The 21832-nt window shown below is 34.1% G+C and overlaps 1 protein-coding gene across 2 annotated transcripts; it reads right to left on the bottom strand.

Moving 5' to 3' along the window:
- Positions 1–562: 562 nt before the first annotated feature.
- Positions 563–8341, bottom strand: LOC128675848 (odorant receptor 49a-like). Of its 2 annotated transcripts, none has more exons than XM_053755554.1 (6): positions 8190–8341; positions 2792–3098; positions 2190–2286; positions 1581–1691; positions 1109–1279; positions 563–779 (listed from the first exon to the last, which is right to left on the bottom strand). In XM_053755554.1, exons 1-6 carry the CDS (start codon positions 8230–8232, stop codon positions 726–728), a joined length of 783 nt encoding a protein of 260 aa, XP_053611529.1. In that variant the 5' UTR covers positions 8233–8341; the 3' UTR covers positions 563–725. The 2 variants fall into 2 exon arrangements, with proteins under 2 accessions (XP_053611529.1, XP_064292501.1); XM_064436431.1 differs by lacking the exon at positions 8190–8341 and adding an exon at positions 3695–4182.
- Between the last annotated feature and the right edge of the window lie 13491 nt (positions 8342–21832).

The raw sequence follows: 21832 nt of genomic DNA, 5'->3' as shown, positions 1-21832 counted from the left end.
AACTAGCCGGCGGTAACAAAAAATTAAAAAATAAATTAAAAGAAAAATATATTTTTTTTTAAATCTTTTATTTAAATGCTCCAAGAAAAAATCGCGATGTTTGCGTAAATACCTGTCGCGAGGTTTTATGGTCATAGATTCTGTGTAATGAGTTTATAAGTTGATAGTTAAAATTTTAAAGTAAAATTTTGTTTTCTTCTTTTTAGAGCATAAATTAAAAGAAAGAAAAACTTTAAAAAAGCTTTTATTTTTTAAAGTTTTTTTTTTCTTTTAATTTATTTAACAACCTTAAGTAACACAAAAAGAGTAAAAATAATAATAAAATATGTTTTAACTAAACGTTTATTAACTAAGTAACTGCAATGAACTGTTTATGATTAGAGATCATTGGTGGGAGATGGAAATTCGACAGAATAATTCCTTACAGAAAAAGGCAAGAGCCTTTTTCTAATCGAATTATATATTCGAATCACTAACATTACATAATGGTGAACCATCTTTGAATAAAATATATGACAAATGACAAATCTATTTATTTATTTCATTACACTAAATCCAAATATATATTAACTTATGCATGTTTATAAGTTTATTAGCCAGACCACAGACAGAATTCATTAAAAAAAACGCTGTGTTCTACACAATTTGTAATGTTGTACGTTTATAAATAGAAATAGTAATAAATTGCACTTCTCTTGAATTTTTTATTTTCTAATCCTGGTTGATTACTCTCCCCGTTGGTAGAATACAGCGAAGATTGAATACGTCATTCTTGCAACCTGCAACGTGGAATATTTTATTTATAGTATTTTCTTTTAGCAAATATGTTGAGATAAGTAGGTAGTTAAAAAAGTTAAGATACGTATCTACGTAAATTAAATTAAGATTAAGTAAATTAAGATGCGTAAGTATCTACTTACGCATCTTAATTATTTGTATCAATTTATCAAAAATCAAGTCAATATCTGGATCACAAATTTTAAAATACCATACTTTTAAGACGTATGTATCGACACGCACACTCAATCAATCAAATCGAATTTGCGTTCAATGTTTTTTTAATTATATGTATATGGCATTAAGTAGATAGATATGTACAATAGTATACCGAAACAAATGTCTCATAGGACAGCTCCTGAATGCCGAACGCCTTCAATATGAGCGGCTTCTGCGCCTGCGCACAGCTGATAAGCACCAGCTGGCGGATGTCCCTGCGAGGGTTCTCTGGCTCACACAGGTGCCAGCCGCTGTAGAACATCGATGATGACAGTAATGATGCCTGCAAATATATCATCTACATTTGCTGTTTTTTATGTTATGTCTACAAACTTGTAGATACAAAATACTTTACACCTTACACGTGTTCGTGCACCCTCAACTTTCAAATTCTAAAAAGTAAATAGTCGTTAGTCGCGTCCATTGTAACGAATACTAAAACTTTTAGAAGTAGTAATACTTGAAAATTTTCGCATAAAGGATCTACTCAACGGTACCTTATCCTACCTTCCACTTCGTGTGCCTATGTAATTGTGAGTTTGATCTTAGAGGAAATAAGAAATAAATATAGCACAATTAACTACCTGATAAGTAATTTCCCCAGCATTCCACAGATTAAGAGCCAACAGAATGAACAGAGAACACACAAACGTATATGTCATAAACGCATTCGTCAGATCCAAATGAGAAGACAACTGGAAAAGAAGATGTGTTTTAACAAAGCGCTGTATCGTATATAGAATTTTTAAGATTACAATTAAAATTACCTCCTATTATTACTTCTATTATACTACTACCTAACGTCACAACAAATAAAAATACATACAACAAATAATACCACAGAATAAGTACTGTGTATAGTACTTATTCTGTGGTATTGTGTTTTTATTATATATGTGTTTTTATTATAACTCACATTAAAAAAATATTGTGACGCATGCCATCATCATATTTTTTAAATTATTTGCAATCCAAAGGTTAACTGGAAGCAGCTTTAAATGTTAAATTTCTTCATAAAGCATATTTTCTCTAGCATTCCCTACACGAAACATTTAAAACAAATTGCTATTCTCGACTCGTGGAACAAAATTAATTTCGTGCTCGAAGAATCTTTTCTTTATCAATTCCTTAGTCTAAAGTGGCTCATGTATTTTCATTTAAAGATGGAATATTAGCAAAGTTTTAATACTCACCGCTAAGCGTAGCAGAAGCAGAACCGCGACTGCAGAACTTTCGCAGACTTGGAGTGACATTATTATTCCAAAAACACGATGTATTTCGTCGGCTAAACTGGATAATAAAGATGAATTAAACTGACGATCCGGGTCTCGGAATTTAGACATGTTCAGGAGAACTATACGTCTAACAAGAGCTGTTACGCTACGTATTTCAACGTTTTACTACTGAACGAGTTTGCCACAATTAGATGGGAAATCTATTAAAAGTTTAAATATTATTTTTTACTGGTCTGTAAAAACTGCAGAGAATTATTTGGACTCAGCGGCGTTTACCTTCATTCCAACTAATTAAATGCAATGCATTGCTTTTAATTTAACTGCAATCCATTTTCAAGAACTTTTTTTGTAGTACTATTACGTAATATATAATTTTATCATAATCGTCGTCTTGGAATAGAGTTCGAAGTAAATAGTTTTTTCAAATCTTAATAATTAATTTTTATTTCCGAAGATGGTGCACATGTCTTTGTACATCATTGTATTGACACAGCCGTACATTCGAAATTATACTTTTTAATTGAACGCAAAATAAGAAATTTTAAAAAAACGACACTTACTACATAAGTTTTTGATGCATCAATATACCTTCCAAAAATCCTGCCTTTAGTTTCTCTATTGCCACTTTCTTATTTAAAACCAAAATGTCGTTGTCAAACTCTGCTCTAATCCTATCGTAGTGATGACGTAAGGTGATGAATTTGTAGGCTAGCATGATGAGATGGGCGATGGGCAGACAGTCAGCTGACATCATGGGAAGCATCATGTACAACCAAGTGGCGTAGAAAAATACTCGGAAAAATGAAGCACCAGTAGAATCGTCCTCATAATAAGGCAAGTAGGTCACAACTGTGTAGAAAGGTGCGCCTAAGGATGGAAAAAAATATATACTTGTTTCTGCAAGCTAATTGAGAAAAATTAAAAAAGTATATTTCAATGGTTTCTTCTTTTGCGACATTTAATTATTTTCTTTGCAATATCGTTAAACAAAAGGTACCTACAATTATTGTTAAACTTGGAATGACATTTTTCCCGTTGCGTAAAATCTAGTTCCCATACCTTACAATTTCAGGACTATATTATGACCCTTTTGAATAACAAATAAGACCTAAAGTAAGTAGTATCAAAATCCCCCATGTAAAACGTGTGTAAATAGATACTCTGTCCTAATAAAATCAACAAAGGGATAATAGGGGTGGAAATCGTCTCAAAGAGCTAGTTAAAACACTCCACCGTTATCATACAGCCTTATGGTCCGGGAATTGAATTAGAGGTTTTATGAATGCTTTCAATGCTAATGAGTCAACTTACCCAGCCCTTCCTGGTTGACTTCGGAACATTGGCAAATTTAAACATGATTAAACCTGACAATTTTGTACAGTTACCCGACGGATAGTCCAAAGCTTTTATTTATGTCAAGAAAAGTAAAAGCAATTATTTATGTCGTTTGAATGTGTACCTACCTTCAGCGTATGCTTTCCTGGTACTCTCAACGCCATACGCAATCAGTGACAAATACACAGAAACAACATACAACAAAATGCCAAATTTAACTTTGAGATACTGTCGTTTCATAACGCGTTCTTCTTCAAAGTTTTCACACACTGCGGCCATTTCAAAATTCAATTTCCTTATAGATTCCTTGTGATACAATAGCAGCAACATTTTAGTTAGTACGATGTTGTGAATGGCGAAAAACATGGCGGCCGAGTTTTTCTCCACTTCAGGGAAATTACCGAACAGAGCCGCGAGATTCTCCAGGAAAATCATCACAGTGTAAATAGAAAATGAGACAATCGTGTATATTTTGTATAGGATAGTCTCTGGGTACATATTTTCCGACCAATAGTTGCCAATGCCAGCGTAGTAGACATATTTACAAAAATCCTTCAATAACACTTTAGTTTTCATTATGATTAATACGTCTTTTTCCAATGCCTCATTTCTAATATGTGACATCGACTAAATAACAATTCGAGTTAAATAATAGTAATTAAATAAATACCTGTTACGCGTTAAAGTTTATTAATAACGTAACACCTGTTAACTAGGAGTTGACCGATTTCATTGGCCGGTTAATTAGTGGTTGAACTTTTCCACCGCAATGAAAAGTTTTCTGAATAAAACAATGTGTTCAAACGAACAAAGGACGTTTTTAGGCAATTGTGCCTGGCTAGCAAATTACATTTATTTTGTAAAATATATCTCAGTTATTTATATATATTTTCTTTCAATTAGTCATAAATAATATGTTTGTATAATATGAGGAAATCGCGCCTTTTACGTATGATCAAATGAATATTTGAATTCTGTGTTACACTCGCATTGTGATTCAACAAATTATATTTCTAGATAAAAAAATGGAACAATTTTGACTTCCTGGTACCTAAATTCTATTCGAATTAAATTAAAATTAATAAGTTTTTTTTACAAAAATGTCATTTTTATCACAAGCTTTTATTGTTATCAGAGCGATCTTCTGGCATTAAACGCCTGACAAAAGCCTAGCACGGTAAACTGATGATCCTGGGTGCACAATCTGGTCATGCTTATCTTGATAATGCATCATGGAAACTGAAGCGACGTGGGAAATTTCAACTCAGTAAGACAACTGGGAGTACGAGAAATCTATGATTAGATTACAGGCAGACAAGCAAACATCGGGATACGTGAAACTAAGTAAAAGCTTGTAAAAAGAAGTAGATGTCAGAAATATTCCTGTATGTATGCTCCTTTACTTCTTTTAATATTAACACCGCTTAATTATTAATCAAAGAAAAGGCAGCTATTAACTTCGTTGATGGAAAATTCACGAAGTTTTGTATCCGTGACACATTGTTCGTTGTAATTAATTTACCTAGTTAATTAAAGTCAAGGGTGTTACATGCGTACTCAATTAGGCCCATATTCACACAAATGGCGTTTTGATTGCTCGTATTTCGATGCGTTGTTTGTTTACAATGGTGACACACATTTCATTAAATATAATTACATCGATATTTTACAAAAGCAAGTCACGTTCACGGGTTCCGACGGCATAGTTAGTGCGAATGTGGGTTAATCTTTTATATAAGCATATACAGACAACAGCATATCAACATAATAAAATTCATTGATAATGCTCCACTAGCATCTACAGCATCATCTGTGCGACTTGCTGTTGACTGTACCTTTTTCTTTGTGGTGCACACATGCGTTTATAATAAACTGATAACAGGTATAGTATATTCCCTATAGTTTTTCCTGACGAAGATTTCTTTCACCACGGAGAAAGACGCCGATGTGTGTAGGTAATACCGTTAATATCGACGGCACAGCCTTCAGAAGGTCATCAATCTTCCGGTGAACGGCAAATTCTGTCATCAAATAGACGAGGATATCCGAGAACACCGACATCATTGTTATTGATCTAACCGCTTAGCGTGACGTCTTCCTAACCCGGAACGTAGCGTTAACGTCTGAACGGTTTGCCGATGCTGGAGTAAACCGGTTTTCTGGGTGACCTAGGGCGCCCTAGGTGAGCGACTGAACGCTGACGATCCAATGCTCTGCGTGTATGTATGAGTGATTATGCGGCGACCACATTGGCCACCAATAAATATATTTTACTAATGGCCCGTCCCGGCTTCGCTGTGTAAAGCCATTATAAATTACCCATTTAAACCTTCTTCACGAATTACAATATCTATTGATGAAAACCGCACAAAAATCTGTCCGGTAGTCTTGTGACAGGCAGACGTGACCGGGGACTCCTGTTTATAATGTGAAGGTTGTATCATATATGGATGAGATAGGTACTAATAAAATACAAATTAAAAACTCACAGTAATGTAAAATAAAAGCTTCTGTTTTCTGGACACCTGGATTCTTCTGCCTGATTTCATTCAATCTTGTTAGTAAGGTACACACTTACATTCGCAATATATAAATAGACCTTTTATTTTTAAATAAAATATTCCAACAAAGCCGCTGTCTAATTATACAAAATTTTTATTTTTCATAAAAGAAGCTCGAGGATGCGGAACGAGTCTCATTATCTTTTTAAACCATCTTTCGCCTTATTTTAGTTTTTAACTCCACTTTATCTTGTTAATTTTTCCATTTTAATGTCGAAATTAATTTCGGATCGAATTTCACCCTAACCTTCAAACCGACCTGAAATAAAAAATATATACCTACTTTTCAGAAATATTTTGAAAAACAACGTGAAAAACAAATTTAGATAACATAGAATATTTTTAATTATACAATGTATGACACTAGCAATACCAATAATCAATGTTACTATATATTCCGGACTCAAGACCAAGAGCATTCACCCAAGTTCACCCAACAAAGTGGGTGTTTACTTACACCTAAGGAGGGTAACAGCGAAAAACACTTAGAATAGGGAGTCCGTATTGTACTACCTGATCACGTAGATGAAATCTGCCTGACCAATATACACCACCCTTTATCCAATTCGTATTCAGGGGGACCCGAACCCGCAAGGGATTACAAAACTGTTTTCTAATCGCAAAATAATTTAACAACAGAAAATTACGTTTCGTTTTAATTATGCTTACCTAAACACTTGTAAAAACCTTACGATGTTCTTCTGGGTACCTACCCAGAAAAACATCGTAAGGTTTTTACAAGTTAGTTACAAGAATGATCGCGACAGAGGGCAATGTTCAGAAACGTGAACTGCAGATTTCTTGTAGACTTTTTCTTATTTTGAAGTCACATCAGTCGCATGACTCGACCACAATTTACCCGATGTCAATATTAATTAGTAAATAACGACATCCTAATAGTTGCAGGCAAAACTTGTAGTTGACTGGCTATAGAGCTAATTAGAGAACCATGTAGAGGGACACGGGAACAGAATGTGTAGCGTGCACGTCACGCATAACACCGGCTTTTCACCGTCCGTTTAGATACGGTATTACGGACGCTTTGGATAATTATATATGGCTTTTGACGAAATCGTTTACGAAAAATTACATAATATATTTATGTTCTGACAACAAATATTGTTCTCGGTATTGGTATCGCTTGACCTGAAACATGAAAGGTATCTGTTAATGCCTTTGATTTGTGCCCGGAACCCACTATAAACAGCTTTAACGCCTTTATCGGGATTATGGCTAGAGAAGCCGTACTATACTTGCCTACTATTATAAATTGTTTAAAAAGTTCGGGAGAGGTTTAAAGAGGTTACTGAATGGCCGAAGTTTCGATCCTGATTTATTTATAAACCCACGAGAACATTATTTGCGGCTGTTCCTAACTTGTTTACCAGACTGCAGATTTATATTTCCGGGTCTCGATGATACTTTGTAAGGTTTTTCATTGACCAAACTATGGTTATGTTTCTTTATGATCGGAAATACTTGGCAAATTTTGATATTTGTTTTATTAAAATTTAATTATTTTATCACCATATATTTCGGGTAATCGATTTAATCTCAAAATGTACAATTTTTTGTTACGTGTTAGGAAAATATTACAAAAATAAATTCTCTTTTGAACACAACATCCCCTGTCACAGATGGTGACATGTTTTACTGAAACAAATTAATTATCGTAATAACATATAATAAAATTTTTGCAACTACATATTATAAAACGACGTGTGTAGTATCGGTCTTTCTGTATAAAAGCGATAAAGTCTAAAACAACCGAACTATATTTTTTGTATGGTTTTCACCAGTACACTATACCTAGTCTGATTCCTGAGGAAGGTTTAGGTTAGGTATATAGTTTATTATGATTTTATACAAGCAAAGCCGGTACGGGCTACTAGTTTGTGTTTGTATTAGTTCAATAAGAAATACAGCTCTGAATGCAACCGGTAACACATAAAGAAGAGACAGAGAACTAACAGGATATCTAAAACTACAACCAAATATCGTGAGTTCCAAAACATCAATACGGATCTTCGTAGCCGAAAAGCCAATCGCAATATTTACTCACGTGCCGATACACTAGGCTCGTGCACTAGAATTCTATTGTACATTCCATTTGCCGAAGATCCTGCTCTGTTACATTTCCCACCATTACAAATACATGTTCATTTCACTGAGAACACACAAGGTTTCCTGGCAAATGTACCTGAGCGCGCTTGACTGAACGTCAATACTAGATGTGGATTAGTACTATCTGTTGTTATCACCGTCATTGTGCGCAAGTAATTGTAATTAGAGTCAAGTTGTATATAATATATTGTACCACATGTAATGTACACAGTGTCTAGCTATGTGTCTAGCTATATATTTGATCTCTCTCACTCCTAACTTCGCGCGTTCTCGGTTTAATTCCGAGTTGTAACGGCACAAATCCCGGGATTAGCGTAAAAATTAAACCTTTAAATTTTGGGAATTCGGCTGTGATTTTACAAAGGCTGCTCCTAGCGTCAACTCTCCTAGAGAATGCTATTGTTGCCTATCGGTTGCCAAGGCTTATGTGTTCCTTAGTCGCCATTCACGGTAGTACATAGAGTAGGGAGCAACCACACACTTCAGGGGCTTCTGTAATTAATTAAATCTTGAAGAGGTAAATTAATCGAAATTAAATTAACTACATACATATGGGTACTTTAAAATTTGTATTACTTTACTAGCTTTTGCCCGCGGCTTCGCCCGAGTGAATTTCATAGCAAAATCTCGTAATTTTCCTATCGCGTATTCTGTAAGACTGGTAAACATATATTATTCAAATTCGCATTTTTTTCATCTTTAGTTGAATTTTCTGCTTCCCGCCACGTGTCTCGTCCCGCAAACTTGTCCAATCCCGCTTCCTGCTATGTAATGTAAAGAAGATATCCCGTACCGTTTCCTACATATAATGCCATCATGTTTTTTACAATGTGTCCCGTCCTGTTTCCGACTAAGTGTCTCCTTCCCATTTCCCGCTCCTACTCCCACTCCCGCTTTCTGCAACGCGTGCCGTCCCATTTTCCATGACCTTTTATGTCCCGGTTTTTTATTAACCACAAACATAAATTAAAAAAAAATGTATTTACTATTACTGTTATTTACTACAAAAAAGAGTAATAATAAAGTAAGAGTGTCAATTTTCAGCTTTTTATCTTGAAAATTGTATTAAGTCCCATACAATCTTTCACTTCCCTTTATGAAAGGGTGGAGGATTTTCAGAAAAATCTGAAACACGTATTCATTACTTTATTGTAAACAACTAAAATCCAAGTTTTCAAGTCACTAACTTCAACGGTGTAGAACTTTCATATTTACAGTTTTTCGCCCCTTTCACCCCCTTCAGAGTAGATATTCCAAAAATCCTCTCTTAGTGCTCACCTACACTCACCTACATGCCAAATTTCAGCTTCCCGCCCAGCAGTTTCGGGTGTGTCAACATACACCAGTGTCAGTCACTCAGCCACGGAAGAGTTTTATACTGATATATATATATAAATATAATATATATATATATATATATATATATATATATATATATATATATATGATATTATATACAAACTGCGCCCATTATATCTATATCAGACTTTAATCGATAAAAAGTAAATCGGCTCCGTGGTTTGTTATTTTAATTTTCCTACAGGACCCCCCCTCATTTTCCGGGATGAAATGTCTATAAGATGTTAGCCCGGGATTCTAAGGCATTTTTGATTCATAATTAGTTTTTCAATTATACTACGAGAACCTGACCATTTACAGTGATGAAATGTATCTAAGATGTTAACCTGGTATGTAAGGTACCTACATACAAAATTTCAAGCAAATCGATCCAGTAGATTTCGTGTGATGCGCGTTCAGACAGACAGACAGACAGAAGGACAAACATTTCTAAAACTATATTTTCGTCATCTATATCAGTAAATAAGTATATTTCATGAAGAATTTTAAAAAAATATCCAATGTACAAGTTTGGCCTTTCTTCAATTTTATAATATGTATTGATTATGTATAAAACTATATATTGGATTACTTACGTCATATAACTATTACATATATCTTGATGAATTACCTATACTTATTTTACTTGTATTTCATGCCCCCTTTGAAGATTTAATTTATTTATCAAATTCTACTAAAACCGACCTAATAAGCGAAGTGGTCCTAGCAATCCAACGACATGGAACCTTGAAGTTGGGTAACTAAACTAGACTCACGAGAACACTAGCTTCCAATTTAAATGAACTGGAAAATGGAGTATCTGTGCCACCTTCGTAGAATAATACAAAAGCGATCGGCTTCCAATGAAGTCGGCTAGGGATTCCGATTGTAAGATACTGGGAACTCCGACATATCCCAGTCGGATGCCTATTCATTGTACTGCGATAAATCACGAGCACACCCGAGAAAACAGGCTTTAATTCAGACCTTGTCGATGGACTACACACCTATGTATAGATAATTCACGGGATTTTAACAGATATAAAGGAGGTTATCTACTTTGTATATATAATATACTACTTTGTATATATAGTATTTAATCTTGATTGTACATTTTTTTAAAGTCAACAATAGGTGGACTTAATGCCATAGGTATTCTCCATAAATTAAATATTTTCTGCAATCTAATCAAATCGTAGTTATCTGTTTTTTAGGTTTATCTTAAATTCTGTTTGAATTTGATTCCTATTCTTTATCTCTTTTTGGTGATATATATTAAGATTTATTTTTCGATCTTAATTATAAGATTCAAAGCAAAGCAAAGATCTGAATCTGAATTTTAAATTTAACAACTTAAATGGATATGTTGTATCCACTTTCCTATTTTCTATAGCTATCAGATCTCTCTTCAATTGTGTACAAGTTAAACTAAACCTTTTCGTAAACTTGAGACGCCCTATTATGTCCAGAGCCCTGGGCGGTCTAACACGCCCACCCCATCCGCCACTACAAAATTTTACATAGTGGTTCTATAACACCCATGTACTTACATCGCATATAGACGATCTTCTCACTCTGTAATTAAGTTATCTACGTAAACATTTGAGGTACCTTTTAAACCACCCAAACACCTCTAATGAGCTATAATTCCCGCGGGGAGAAGATTTACACACCCCCTGAATAGGTGAAATAGGTCTCAGTCTCCCCAATACTGCTATATATCAACGTAAGTTCCCGAAGGATAAAATGCGGAGGTCACGTACTAAAAGTGTTTTTCGACGGACCAAGCATTATCAGCTGGGTAAGGAAAAACTAGCTTTCAACATCTGATCCCAACAGATAGTATTATTACAATAAATTCGTAGCTGAGTTTCTAGAAAACGCTCGACAAAAATGTTAAAGCTATTCCTTTTGTTAAATACTCCGAGAGACGCTCTGAATTGCGTTAGATATTACACAAGCGATGGAAATGATGGGATGTAATTTTATCTTCGAAAAGCAATTGAAATATTTGCCTTGACTTCTATAAAACTTATACTCTACTAATGAACGAAATTAAGAGAAAACAAATTATATCTCGAACCAGAGGCACGTGCTCCACACATGCCTTCACCTAGACTTCGTTCAGATTATAATTTTGCTTGTATCTTTACTAAATGTATTAATGTTTTTCATTTTGATATATTGCTTATAGAAGTTGTCACGAACATTTTCTATTTCACTTGCACAATAGCATAGATTTATTCGACAATTTGTTTTTCAATACTTCGCGCACAAAGCGGAGCGTGCGTTTGATAGGTAGACCGAACTAATCCCACACATGAATGGCCACATTCTGTCAATAGTTGGACCAATATGGCAAGTTAGGCTATAAGGGTTGTCTGTATAAAGATAGTTGGTAGTTATGTAACTATGTTTGCTACGTCTCAGTGAACGCCGTCATGAACTTCAGACAATATGAAGATTGAATATTGTTATACGTATGCTAGCTAATATACATAGTGTGAGATACAAATATAGGTAGACAATGATTGGCAGAGTTTAATATAATATAATACATTAATTGAAATTGCCTAAATCGAAGCGTGGCGATGACAACAACTTTTAAATGAAACGACACTATACACAAATTAATTAGTATCAGGTGCCACTACAATATTTAGTGATGGTACCTGAATACGTAATTATGTTATACACTATTCAGGTACATACCTACACGATAAAACTTAAACGCTGTACAGTGCACCGCACATCATTACGCAGCGCAGATCTCTATGAGGCGGTAGGTAATAGCGGCGATTTACAATAAATTATGGCAGCTTAATTTGCTGTTTGATTATACGTCTTGTTCATCTTAAAATTTATATGAGAATGAATTTGGTGTGATTCGAAAAATAAAAATAATATGTTGTGATCGAACTATCTTTCATATCCACATATTCCCGCTTACAGCATAAAAAAAAACTTTACATTTTGAAAGTTTTGAAAGATTCAACTGTGATTTTACAACCGGTCGCCTGCCTGACGTCAGCCCTCCTTGGGAATGCTATTAGATAAATAAATAAATATATTATTACTTTGGGGCTAGCCCAAAAGTACAACCTCTCGGTTCAGTGGCAAGAACTTTACCACTGCGCTACCGAGGTTATTGTTGCCTGTCATATGTCTAGGCTATATAATATATCCCTTAGTCGCCTCGTACGACATCCACGGCAGGTGGGCCTATCCTAAGGCACAACCGTACACCATATATGGCGTGATCGAATAAGTCAAAGAAATGGAATTTTAACAAACAGAGACAGAACAACATTATTCACTAGGCAATATTAAAAGGAGGGACATAAAATAGATAGCATTTTAAAGTTAAATTAGTTGAAAGTTTGCCGGTTACGATTGCACGCTGCCTCGTGCCTCGTTGTTCCGCCTCGTCTGCGCGTCTGAGCCTGGATTGTATAACAAGTCAATATTGTCCCGACTCTCTCTTAGATTAATATCATTTTTCATTAAATTACTTCGGCAAGGACCCATGTTAGAAAGTATACTAGAATCTTGTTTGATTTTCAGAACCATTTTGTTTGTCAATTATGCTTCAAAAACTATTCCTACGCAGATTTTATTTAACGGAAATTGGTTCACGAGTTAGCAAAACCGAACTTGATATAGGACATAAAACCTTACTAAAAGCAATTATTAAAAGGAAAAAAAATACATAAAACCTCTTGTATGCCTATCAAAATCATGTTTACGTGGTATACATTTATTTCTTATTACAAAAAATAATACATATCTAGCTGATATACTTACTTGAGTTGTATAAGCACCATTAAAGAAATCCAAATATTAATCACGAAATCTTTGCCAGTTTCAAGAGCTGTTGAATAACCTAAAAATAAGTAAATCAATTTTTTTTCGGATAAGTAGGTATGTGATCGAAATTTAAAAAAAATCTATTTAATAAAACTTATCTTCTCTATATGTTAGTATATATTGTATATATCATAAAAATAGTATCAAATACACCGTTTACTAGTTCCCGAATTTTCCCGCCAATTTCCGGGTTTTATGGCGTCTCCCCACGAATATTCTTGAGGTAGACATTTTAATGACGTACCATTGAAAATGAGGCGATGTGCTATGTTTTTATTTCAATTGTTTCTTTTTTTATTTATGTACGATAGTTGTTTTTTATACCTAGTTACTCAATTGCCATCAATACTCAATTTTGACGACCTCGGTGGCGCAGTGGTAAAGTGCTTGCCTCTGAACCGAGAGGTCCCGGGTTCGATCCTCGGTCAGGTCATGATGGAAAATGATCTTTTTCTGATTGGCCCGGGTCTTGGATGTTTATCTATATATGTATTTGTTATAAAATATAGTATCGTTGAGTTAGTATCCCATAACACAAGTCTCGAACTTACTTTGGGGCTAGCTCAATCTGTGTGATTTGTCCTAATATATTTATTTATTTATTTATTTATTTGCCATCATGAAATGTCCTATAAATTTGTCATTACACGTAAATCATTAAACTACAGAAATCAGAATAGTGCACATCATATAACGCGCACGAAATACACAAACTAAAAGAGATTCAACCATAGCAAGACTACTGAAAAACAAACCAAACCTACCCACTCGTATTTCTACGAAATGTTGGGATTTAAATTAAACCCCGATTTACGTCTTGATGGCTGCCAAGGATTCAAAAAAAAATTGAGTATATCGTCAAAACGAGTCCACAAATTAGGGACTGAAATCTTGGCCTTGGTATAACAAATGTAGGTACGATGGCCGACTGAATAACAGGAGGGATTTTATGGACATACTACCTACTGTCTGCTACCTAGTTTCAATGAGAAGAATATCCAGGTTAATAACACTTGATTGACTTTTCCATCCTTTACGGTAGGAGAAGCAGCTGGCACATTCTATGTTGTTGTACTTAGTTTATAACTAACTACCGCCTTGATTCGCACGGGTGCAATAAGTAAGGTTTGTTTCAAACTTTCCTCTTGAATCACTCTATTTATTACAAAAACTGGCATCAAAATTCCTACGCAACGAATTTTGATTTAAATCTAGAGACAAACAGCGGAAAGCGACTTTTTTATACTATGTACCTAATGATAACGCAGTCAAGAGTGAAGTGAATGAAGTGAAACCAATCCTTTGCCACACTCGTTGCATTTCGTACGACTTTTGAAACAGAGTAAGTAGGTATTAAAAATTTATTACCCTGTATTTTGTGCAATAAAGGGCTTTATATTAAAAACCTGCTCTATTAATACTTTAGTTATTATTCTGTGGCATACCGCATAGCTATCGGATAGTCGATTGCAATCTCGTGCCGAAAGCAAAGGCCGTCTAGATTTATTTCGCCTGTTATTGCACATTTCCGGCAAATGTGCAGAGTATGCACTCGCGCCGATTGCAGTATATCAGAGCCAGATTGCAGTATATAGTGCAAGTGAGCTAGGCAATCTAATGGAATAAACTTCTTCGTAGAGTGGCTCAATAGTGAGTGGCCTTTATAAAAATATACTAGTGCGCAGTGTTTTGAATATTGATAAAATTTATGTTAAATTAATATCGTTGTTTATGAGAATAATAATTAGATGATTGAATTGTTGGCAAATGTAGTGATATCTTATTTTTATTTTTGCAATAATAAAGTATCAACATACGGGAACGTGTTACGGCTAAACGCCAAAGTGCGGCTAGTCCCAAGTTAAGCCGACTAGACCTAAGTGCAGCCGGTTTCACCTAGGTGTAGCCTACTCATCTTGGGGTATACTTCGGTTTAGCCGTTATCATTCTGGCTAAACCTAGATGTAGCCGGTCGCTGGTGGCTACACCTACGTTTCGCCGTTATCATTCCGGCAAAAACCAGCTCGGACGGAGCCAGTTACAAATGCTTACACCTAGGAGTAGCCTGCTTAGCTTCTTTTTTATATTTTAATGGGTTTTCAAAAACAGATAAAATATATATATTCTGTGAAAATTTGTATAATCAGAGTTCAATATTAATTCTGCAAGAGGCAAAGATAAAACGCAAACCGAGTCAAGGAAAACATTTTACAATACGAACCTTTTCAAATAAATCCAATATTGTACTTACCTATGTTAAAAAATGACAATTTACTTTTTTTTTATGCGGGGTCACGTTTGTTATTGTCAAGTACCCCGCGCGTGGTGGGGTATTTAAACAAGAAATAAGTGATCAAAAGAATCAAAAGAATTATTCTTTTTTTATCACTTTAGACTGTGACTATAGACATTAAACCAGAGTCAGACCATAATCAGCTTTAGCTTTTCATACATATCCAATCTTAGATAACCATAATTTCAATATACACATGACTTGCTAAGTTACGCGCTTAGATAAAACATCTAACTATATATTTTGTCACAAATTTACTACATACAATTGTCCGATTTCGTAAATTAATTTTAAAACAAGCTATCAGGCTGATTGTGTGTTGGAAAATTAATAATATCTACCAGATTAATTATACCGTAAAACGATCTTAACAAGCGCCCACCATAAATAAGGGAGGACAGAAAATTGGCTACCATAAATAAATTGCAGAGATAATTGATTCCGGATGAAAATTGCCATCATAGATCATCGACTTAATTTACCTAATGGAAATAATACCTACGTCATAGAAATTTTATTGCACACATTATGGCGAGATTTTATATGCTAGGTATATTAGATCAAGCCAAGAAAGTTTCACTGTGCGTGCATGTTTCGAAGGCATTTATGAATGGTCTGCCATTTTAAAGTTTGGGTCGTGCTTTGGGAAGTACGGACTATGTAAACATGTATTTTTAAGCCTTTTTAAGCTTTCGGTGCATTACTAGATGCACTGTTGAAAATAAATTTTTGGAAAAAAAAATATTTCCAACTTGATATATATAAAACAATTTTCGACAACAAATGTTTTGAACATTAATTAGTTAAGGGGACTAAATAACCTAAAGAATCATAATATATCTTGTCTTATGCTTATATTCAAATTTTATAACTAAAGCAATAGTTTGGAGTCGTAACTATAAAATATCAAAATGTCGGCCGAGTATTTTAGGTCATTACTCTTAGTCGATGTTGCCGCGTTCACCAGCTCAATCTCCGGTGTTGCCATGCTTTGTGGATTACTACTGCGGTGCCTGAAAGCTGAAACCTATTTAAACTTAAGAAATATAAACTATCAAAGTTACGACAAGGCAGCACGTAGTTTTTTTTTTATCAGCTTTCATTCAACACTACTTCAGTTCGGATGTTTTTTATTCTGTCTCTTGTGTTAAAAACTATATAAAAATTATATTCATGTGATATGCAATTTGTTTAGCATTAGAGTGCATAGCACGGATGTAACAATGAAGATTAGTTCTGTAATTATTACTCTATCATATACAAAGTACATACTCAACAGATTTTTTACGTTCGAATAACCAATCATAGGTCTTCACAAATAATAGCGTTATAAAAAATGGATACAGAAATACAGTAAACCTTAAATAAACTTATAAATAGTTATTTCCTAACTAAATCATCTGCTATGTCAGCTATACTTCAATTATTACATAATATTGTGTGAAATTAGTTGAAATCCCAATAAGAGCGTCACACAACGGTAGATAACTGCTGGAGTTAATGTCCCTAAATGCGAGACGCCACAGATAATTGACGCCGAGTCTGTAATATTACTAACATAGCAGCTCGTTAGCTGGATGAAGCATGTCATTTACAATTTCATTTTAAACCATTAAATTATTTGGTTGTCTAGCGAAATGCAATGTGTTTGTACGTTCCACGACGTATGGATCTATGTGTCTGTATGTATGTTAGATACCTGTCTTTGCTTTGCACCAAGACTAGCTTTTGCTCGCTCACTTCGTGCAAGCATAATAATTCCATTTTTTTTTCTATTCCCGTAGGAGTTTCGGTAATTCGTTCTTCCTAAATGCTCCACAAGGAGTTTATATATCAAAGTTCAACTTGCTACACTCATCAATTTCAGCTGTGTGTTGCCTGTCTTTAATTTTATTAGTATTGATTTCTAAATAACTTCTATCTTTGTCGATGTTATCCGAACATCATCATCTTCAGCAGCCGTTTTTATTCCACTTCTGTGTATTTTAGAACATATGTGACGTTCCACTGGTAAAGGTCTGTAAGATTTTTAGTTAGTACACATAATTCTGTCATATGCTACTCAAAAACTATACAGATCAAAAATAAAAACACATTCAAACAAAAAACCTTCTATAACATATCTTTACCCATCACATATATTACCACGAGCAAAAGCTAATATAAAAAATTAGAACCCAATATTTTCGGATAACAATGAAAAGACACTAGACTGCAGTAAACTATATGCAACACGACACTAGGGCGTCCTTACAAAAATAAAACACTCGGCGTTCTCTCGTTTCGGAGGCCAAGATCCTCCGAGTTGCTGTGCCAACGGAATAAGTACTTACATTCGTGTAGCTTGGTAAGTACCAGACCAAATAGACGACAAGTTGATGTACCTAATGATGACGAGCATTAAAGTTCTGCCCATACTATTTATATCTCATCTCTGTATATTGCTATATACATGCTAGCTAAATATGTCATACTGTACCCTATCTCAGAAACTAAACAAAGAGATTAAAATCATACTTTGTCAAGTTCCTTGCGTTTACTTAACACAAAGGGTCTACATACACAACATATATAAATGACTAGAACAGATATTCGAATTGTGGGATTCGGTCGATAGGGTTGCCATAATTTCTAATAAATTCGGGACATTTTTGGTAAAAAGGCCAGTCGGTAAGTTTTTCTGAATTCTCTTTTTTTCCGATCACAGTATATAACACAAGACCACAGACACGTGCCAGGCCGGTAAATTTTTGCGAATGACCTTTTATATAGATATCCTTTGTGTATCTTTGTATACGGGACTCGTCGTAATACGGAACGGGATTATCAAATGCGGCGGCAATCCCGTATATACGTTAAGTATAGCAACCCTAACCATAGAGCTATTCTATCGACAATCTCCGAATCGAAGTTGTTATCTGGGCAGCGCTCACGTTTTGTTGAATTAGTAAAAGGGTAGCAGACAAATGGTCGTGTAAGAAACACGAAACGATCTCCGCCTGGGCCCGAAAGCGATAGTGCTTCACTAGTTACGATAATAAATAGGGGCTTAACGCTGGCAAATGGCCGATTAGGGCATTCTTGACTACAACACGGGCAGTTCTGATAAAGTTAGTGTTGGAGGCACCAGCGAATAGATTGCTCCCTCGTCAAATCACTCACATTTCTAAGTTGAAATCACTTCTAGTTTGTATGTTTGCTAACTTTGTTATTGTCTGCAAGATGAACCAAGACTTATTTTGTTTATTGCAACTTAGTATCTCATGGAACAAATCGCGCTTGTTATTGTTTACTCTGTCAAATCACGTATACATTTCCCCATGCTATTAGTATCAAGCATTATTCAATTATAAAATATTTTTTGTGAAATAGGTAAATAAAATCAAATGGTTTCATGAAATATTTCAAACAAATATTTGTTCCCACTCTGTGTATAATAAAACAGAGTGCTTACAACACAGTTATATTAATCAAAAGTAAAAACAAATTGTTTGTAGTTATTAAATTTTTTCATAGTAATTTGATTTGGGAAATAATTACAAAGCTTGATATATTTTGTTCATATATTACGATCTATATTATAAATGTTAGACATTAAATAAATACAATTAGATACCTACACTGATATGATTAAGTTAAATATGATAATGTATTATGTGCACTATAATAGTGCTAACATAACTAGCGTAGAATTAGTGGAGAAAATTCATTAATTATATTTTTAAAGACGTTTCCCCCCAACATCATTTCAACTTAATTATTCAAATTTTTATCACAATCTGAGGGCAGTAGACGATCTTTATGTTAATAACACAATTTTTCGAAATGAAGCTGATGGGACCTTGGCTTATCACATTAGTTAACACTAATACGCTATACACAGACAGATAGACCCACTCTAATTACATTTAGTGCTGTCTATTGAGAATCAAGCCACGAAGCAGACTCTGAGGAAGTTGTGACTGAGGCGAACATTCCGTCAATAAGTAATGAAGACTCTTTTTGTCGTGACGAATCAATTTACTGATTGACGTCGGATATCAGAACTTTGTGACGTAAACACAATAATTTGCAGAATTATATTGCACGTGATCTTATTCGCTAATTCGTTTCTACAAGTCTGAAATATACTGCTTGATTTATGTAATATTATTTTTGTTACATTGAAAATGTTTCAATGTAAAAATTATTTTAGTAATACTGTTCGTTTATACTATTAGCGTATTCAAAATTAAGTTCATTGATATACTTACAGGTACTTACGTCAATTATGTTTGAATACTGTTGAATATCATTCGGTGAAGTAATAATGATTACGAACATAACAATAATAATGTTAGTTCGTTAGACCTTAATTGAAAATAAATTGTTGGTTTCTTATTGAGGGTAGTAATCATAGCCTAGGATCACACCATAAGATCATAAGGTCACGTATAATCTAATTACAGCATTATTAATTTATCAATTGATTTCGACGATATTTTTCGCCTTATGGGCACACCAATACTTTATGTAATTTAGCTCCAACTTTTGGACGGCTGAACCGATTATAATCAAACATATCTAAAAACCACCGCATAAAAATTAGCTATGAAATAAAAAAACCGCATCCAAGTCGGTTAACCCGTATAACTAAGAAGTAGCTATAATGTAAATTTTATAGTCTTTTGAAGATTTATGATAGGGCAAACATAAACAATAAATACAATTAAATAATGCGTTTTATCGTAACAACATCTGAATGATTGATAAGTAGATTGGTAAGCCATTATTGTATAAAATTCAGTATCCAATATGTTCATTACCTTTTGGTAACTACTATCTATTTGTTCGGTCCTATTGTGATTGGAAAGAATAACACAGAAAGGAATGGAGACGCAGTGTTCTGTTGAAAGTTTTTCGTCGAAAGTGAGTACAATAGCTATAACAAAGAACAAATTATTGTGTTATTTTGAAATACAACATATTTGAGACCAAAGTAATTGAATGTCCCTTAATGCTTATTAAAATAAGCATTAAGGGACATTCAATTCCCTTAAGGCTTATTCTTATTTATTGGCATCCAGAAATAATATTTCAGAAACCGTTAACTCAAGTACCTAGGTAAGTTCTTAAGAGGAAAATGGTAATGTCTTCTGGACATAGTACTTATATTCAGCTTTTGCTCTAGACTTCGAACTTGTATCGTATAATTCACCACACTTCTAACTGTATGTATGCTAAATATAACAAATAATTTAGTAAATAAAGCTAGAAGAGGAAACAAAGGATCTCAATATCCCATTTATAATTATAACATTCATTGGGATGAATAGAATAACAAGTTTATTTGTTAGTCAAAATAAAAAGCCCCCGACTTTCAATATTCATTTCGTTACAACTTTTGAACGGCTGAACCGATTATAATCAAATATATCTAAGAACCACCGCATAAAAATTACCTATAAAAAAGCCGCATCGCAAATCGGTCCACCCGTATAACTCCGGAGTAGCTGTAATGGAAAATAATCCAGTCTTTTGAATATTTATATAAGGAAAAAATACACAGAACTTACGTATTTTTAATAACATTATATCTGAGAATTAAAAGATCATCCTATTTTCCTAGAAGATGTTGAGAAAATTCGCAAATAATCACTTATCGTAACTGTTCGACTCAACTCTGTCAAATTTATTGCATACTGGACGCCAAATGTACCTGCAAACATATAAAGCTATGTACAAGAATACTAAATATGTATTCATGTATAAATATGTATACATATGTCATTAATTTACAAATGTTATTTAAATTCATATATAAATACTAAATATTTATTTATGGATAAATCACACCTCCTCCTCCTCGAACTTTGGGTCTAACTCAGATTGAGTTAGACCCAAAGTTCGAGGCTTACTAAGACACCGATTATTATATTTTTACAACATGGCTATTACTCAAACCAATCACGTATCTCCGCTTATTCCCGTTTAAAATTCGAAACCAATTAAAACGTTCTCATGAATATTACGTGAAGTAATTGTTCTTAATTGCAGCGGCCATATCCCGAGACGAGGCAATAAGAGACCTGAAGAAAGAGTAA

This window comes from Plodia interpunctella, chromosome 15, assembly GCF_027563975.2.
Source record: "Plodia interpunctella isolate USDA-ARS_2022_Savannah chromosome 15, ilPloInte3.2, whole genome shotgun sequence".
Classification (NCBI taxonomy): domain Eukaryota; kingdom Metazoa; phylum Arthropoda; class Insecta; order Lepidoptera; family Pyralidae; genus Plodia; species Plodia interpunctella.
This window is presented reverse-complemented; position numbering and strand designations above follow the sequence as displayed.

Excerpts from the sequence above, each read along its gene's own strand:
- LOC128675848 (XM_064436431.1), bottom strand. The coding sequence starts at position 4,142 with ATGAAAACTAAAGTGTTATTGAAGGATTTTTGTAAATATGTCTACTAC. Across the intron at positions 3,099-3,694 it reads CAGGAAAGCATACGCTGAAG|GCGCACCTTTCTACACAGTT; the intron begins GTAGGTACACAT and ends TTCCATCCTTAG. Across the intron at positions 1,280-1,580 it reads CTGGGGAAATTACTTATCAG|GCATCATTACTGTCATCATC; the intron begins GTAGTTAATTGT and ends ATATATTTGCAG.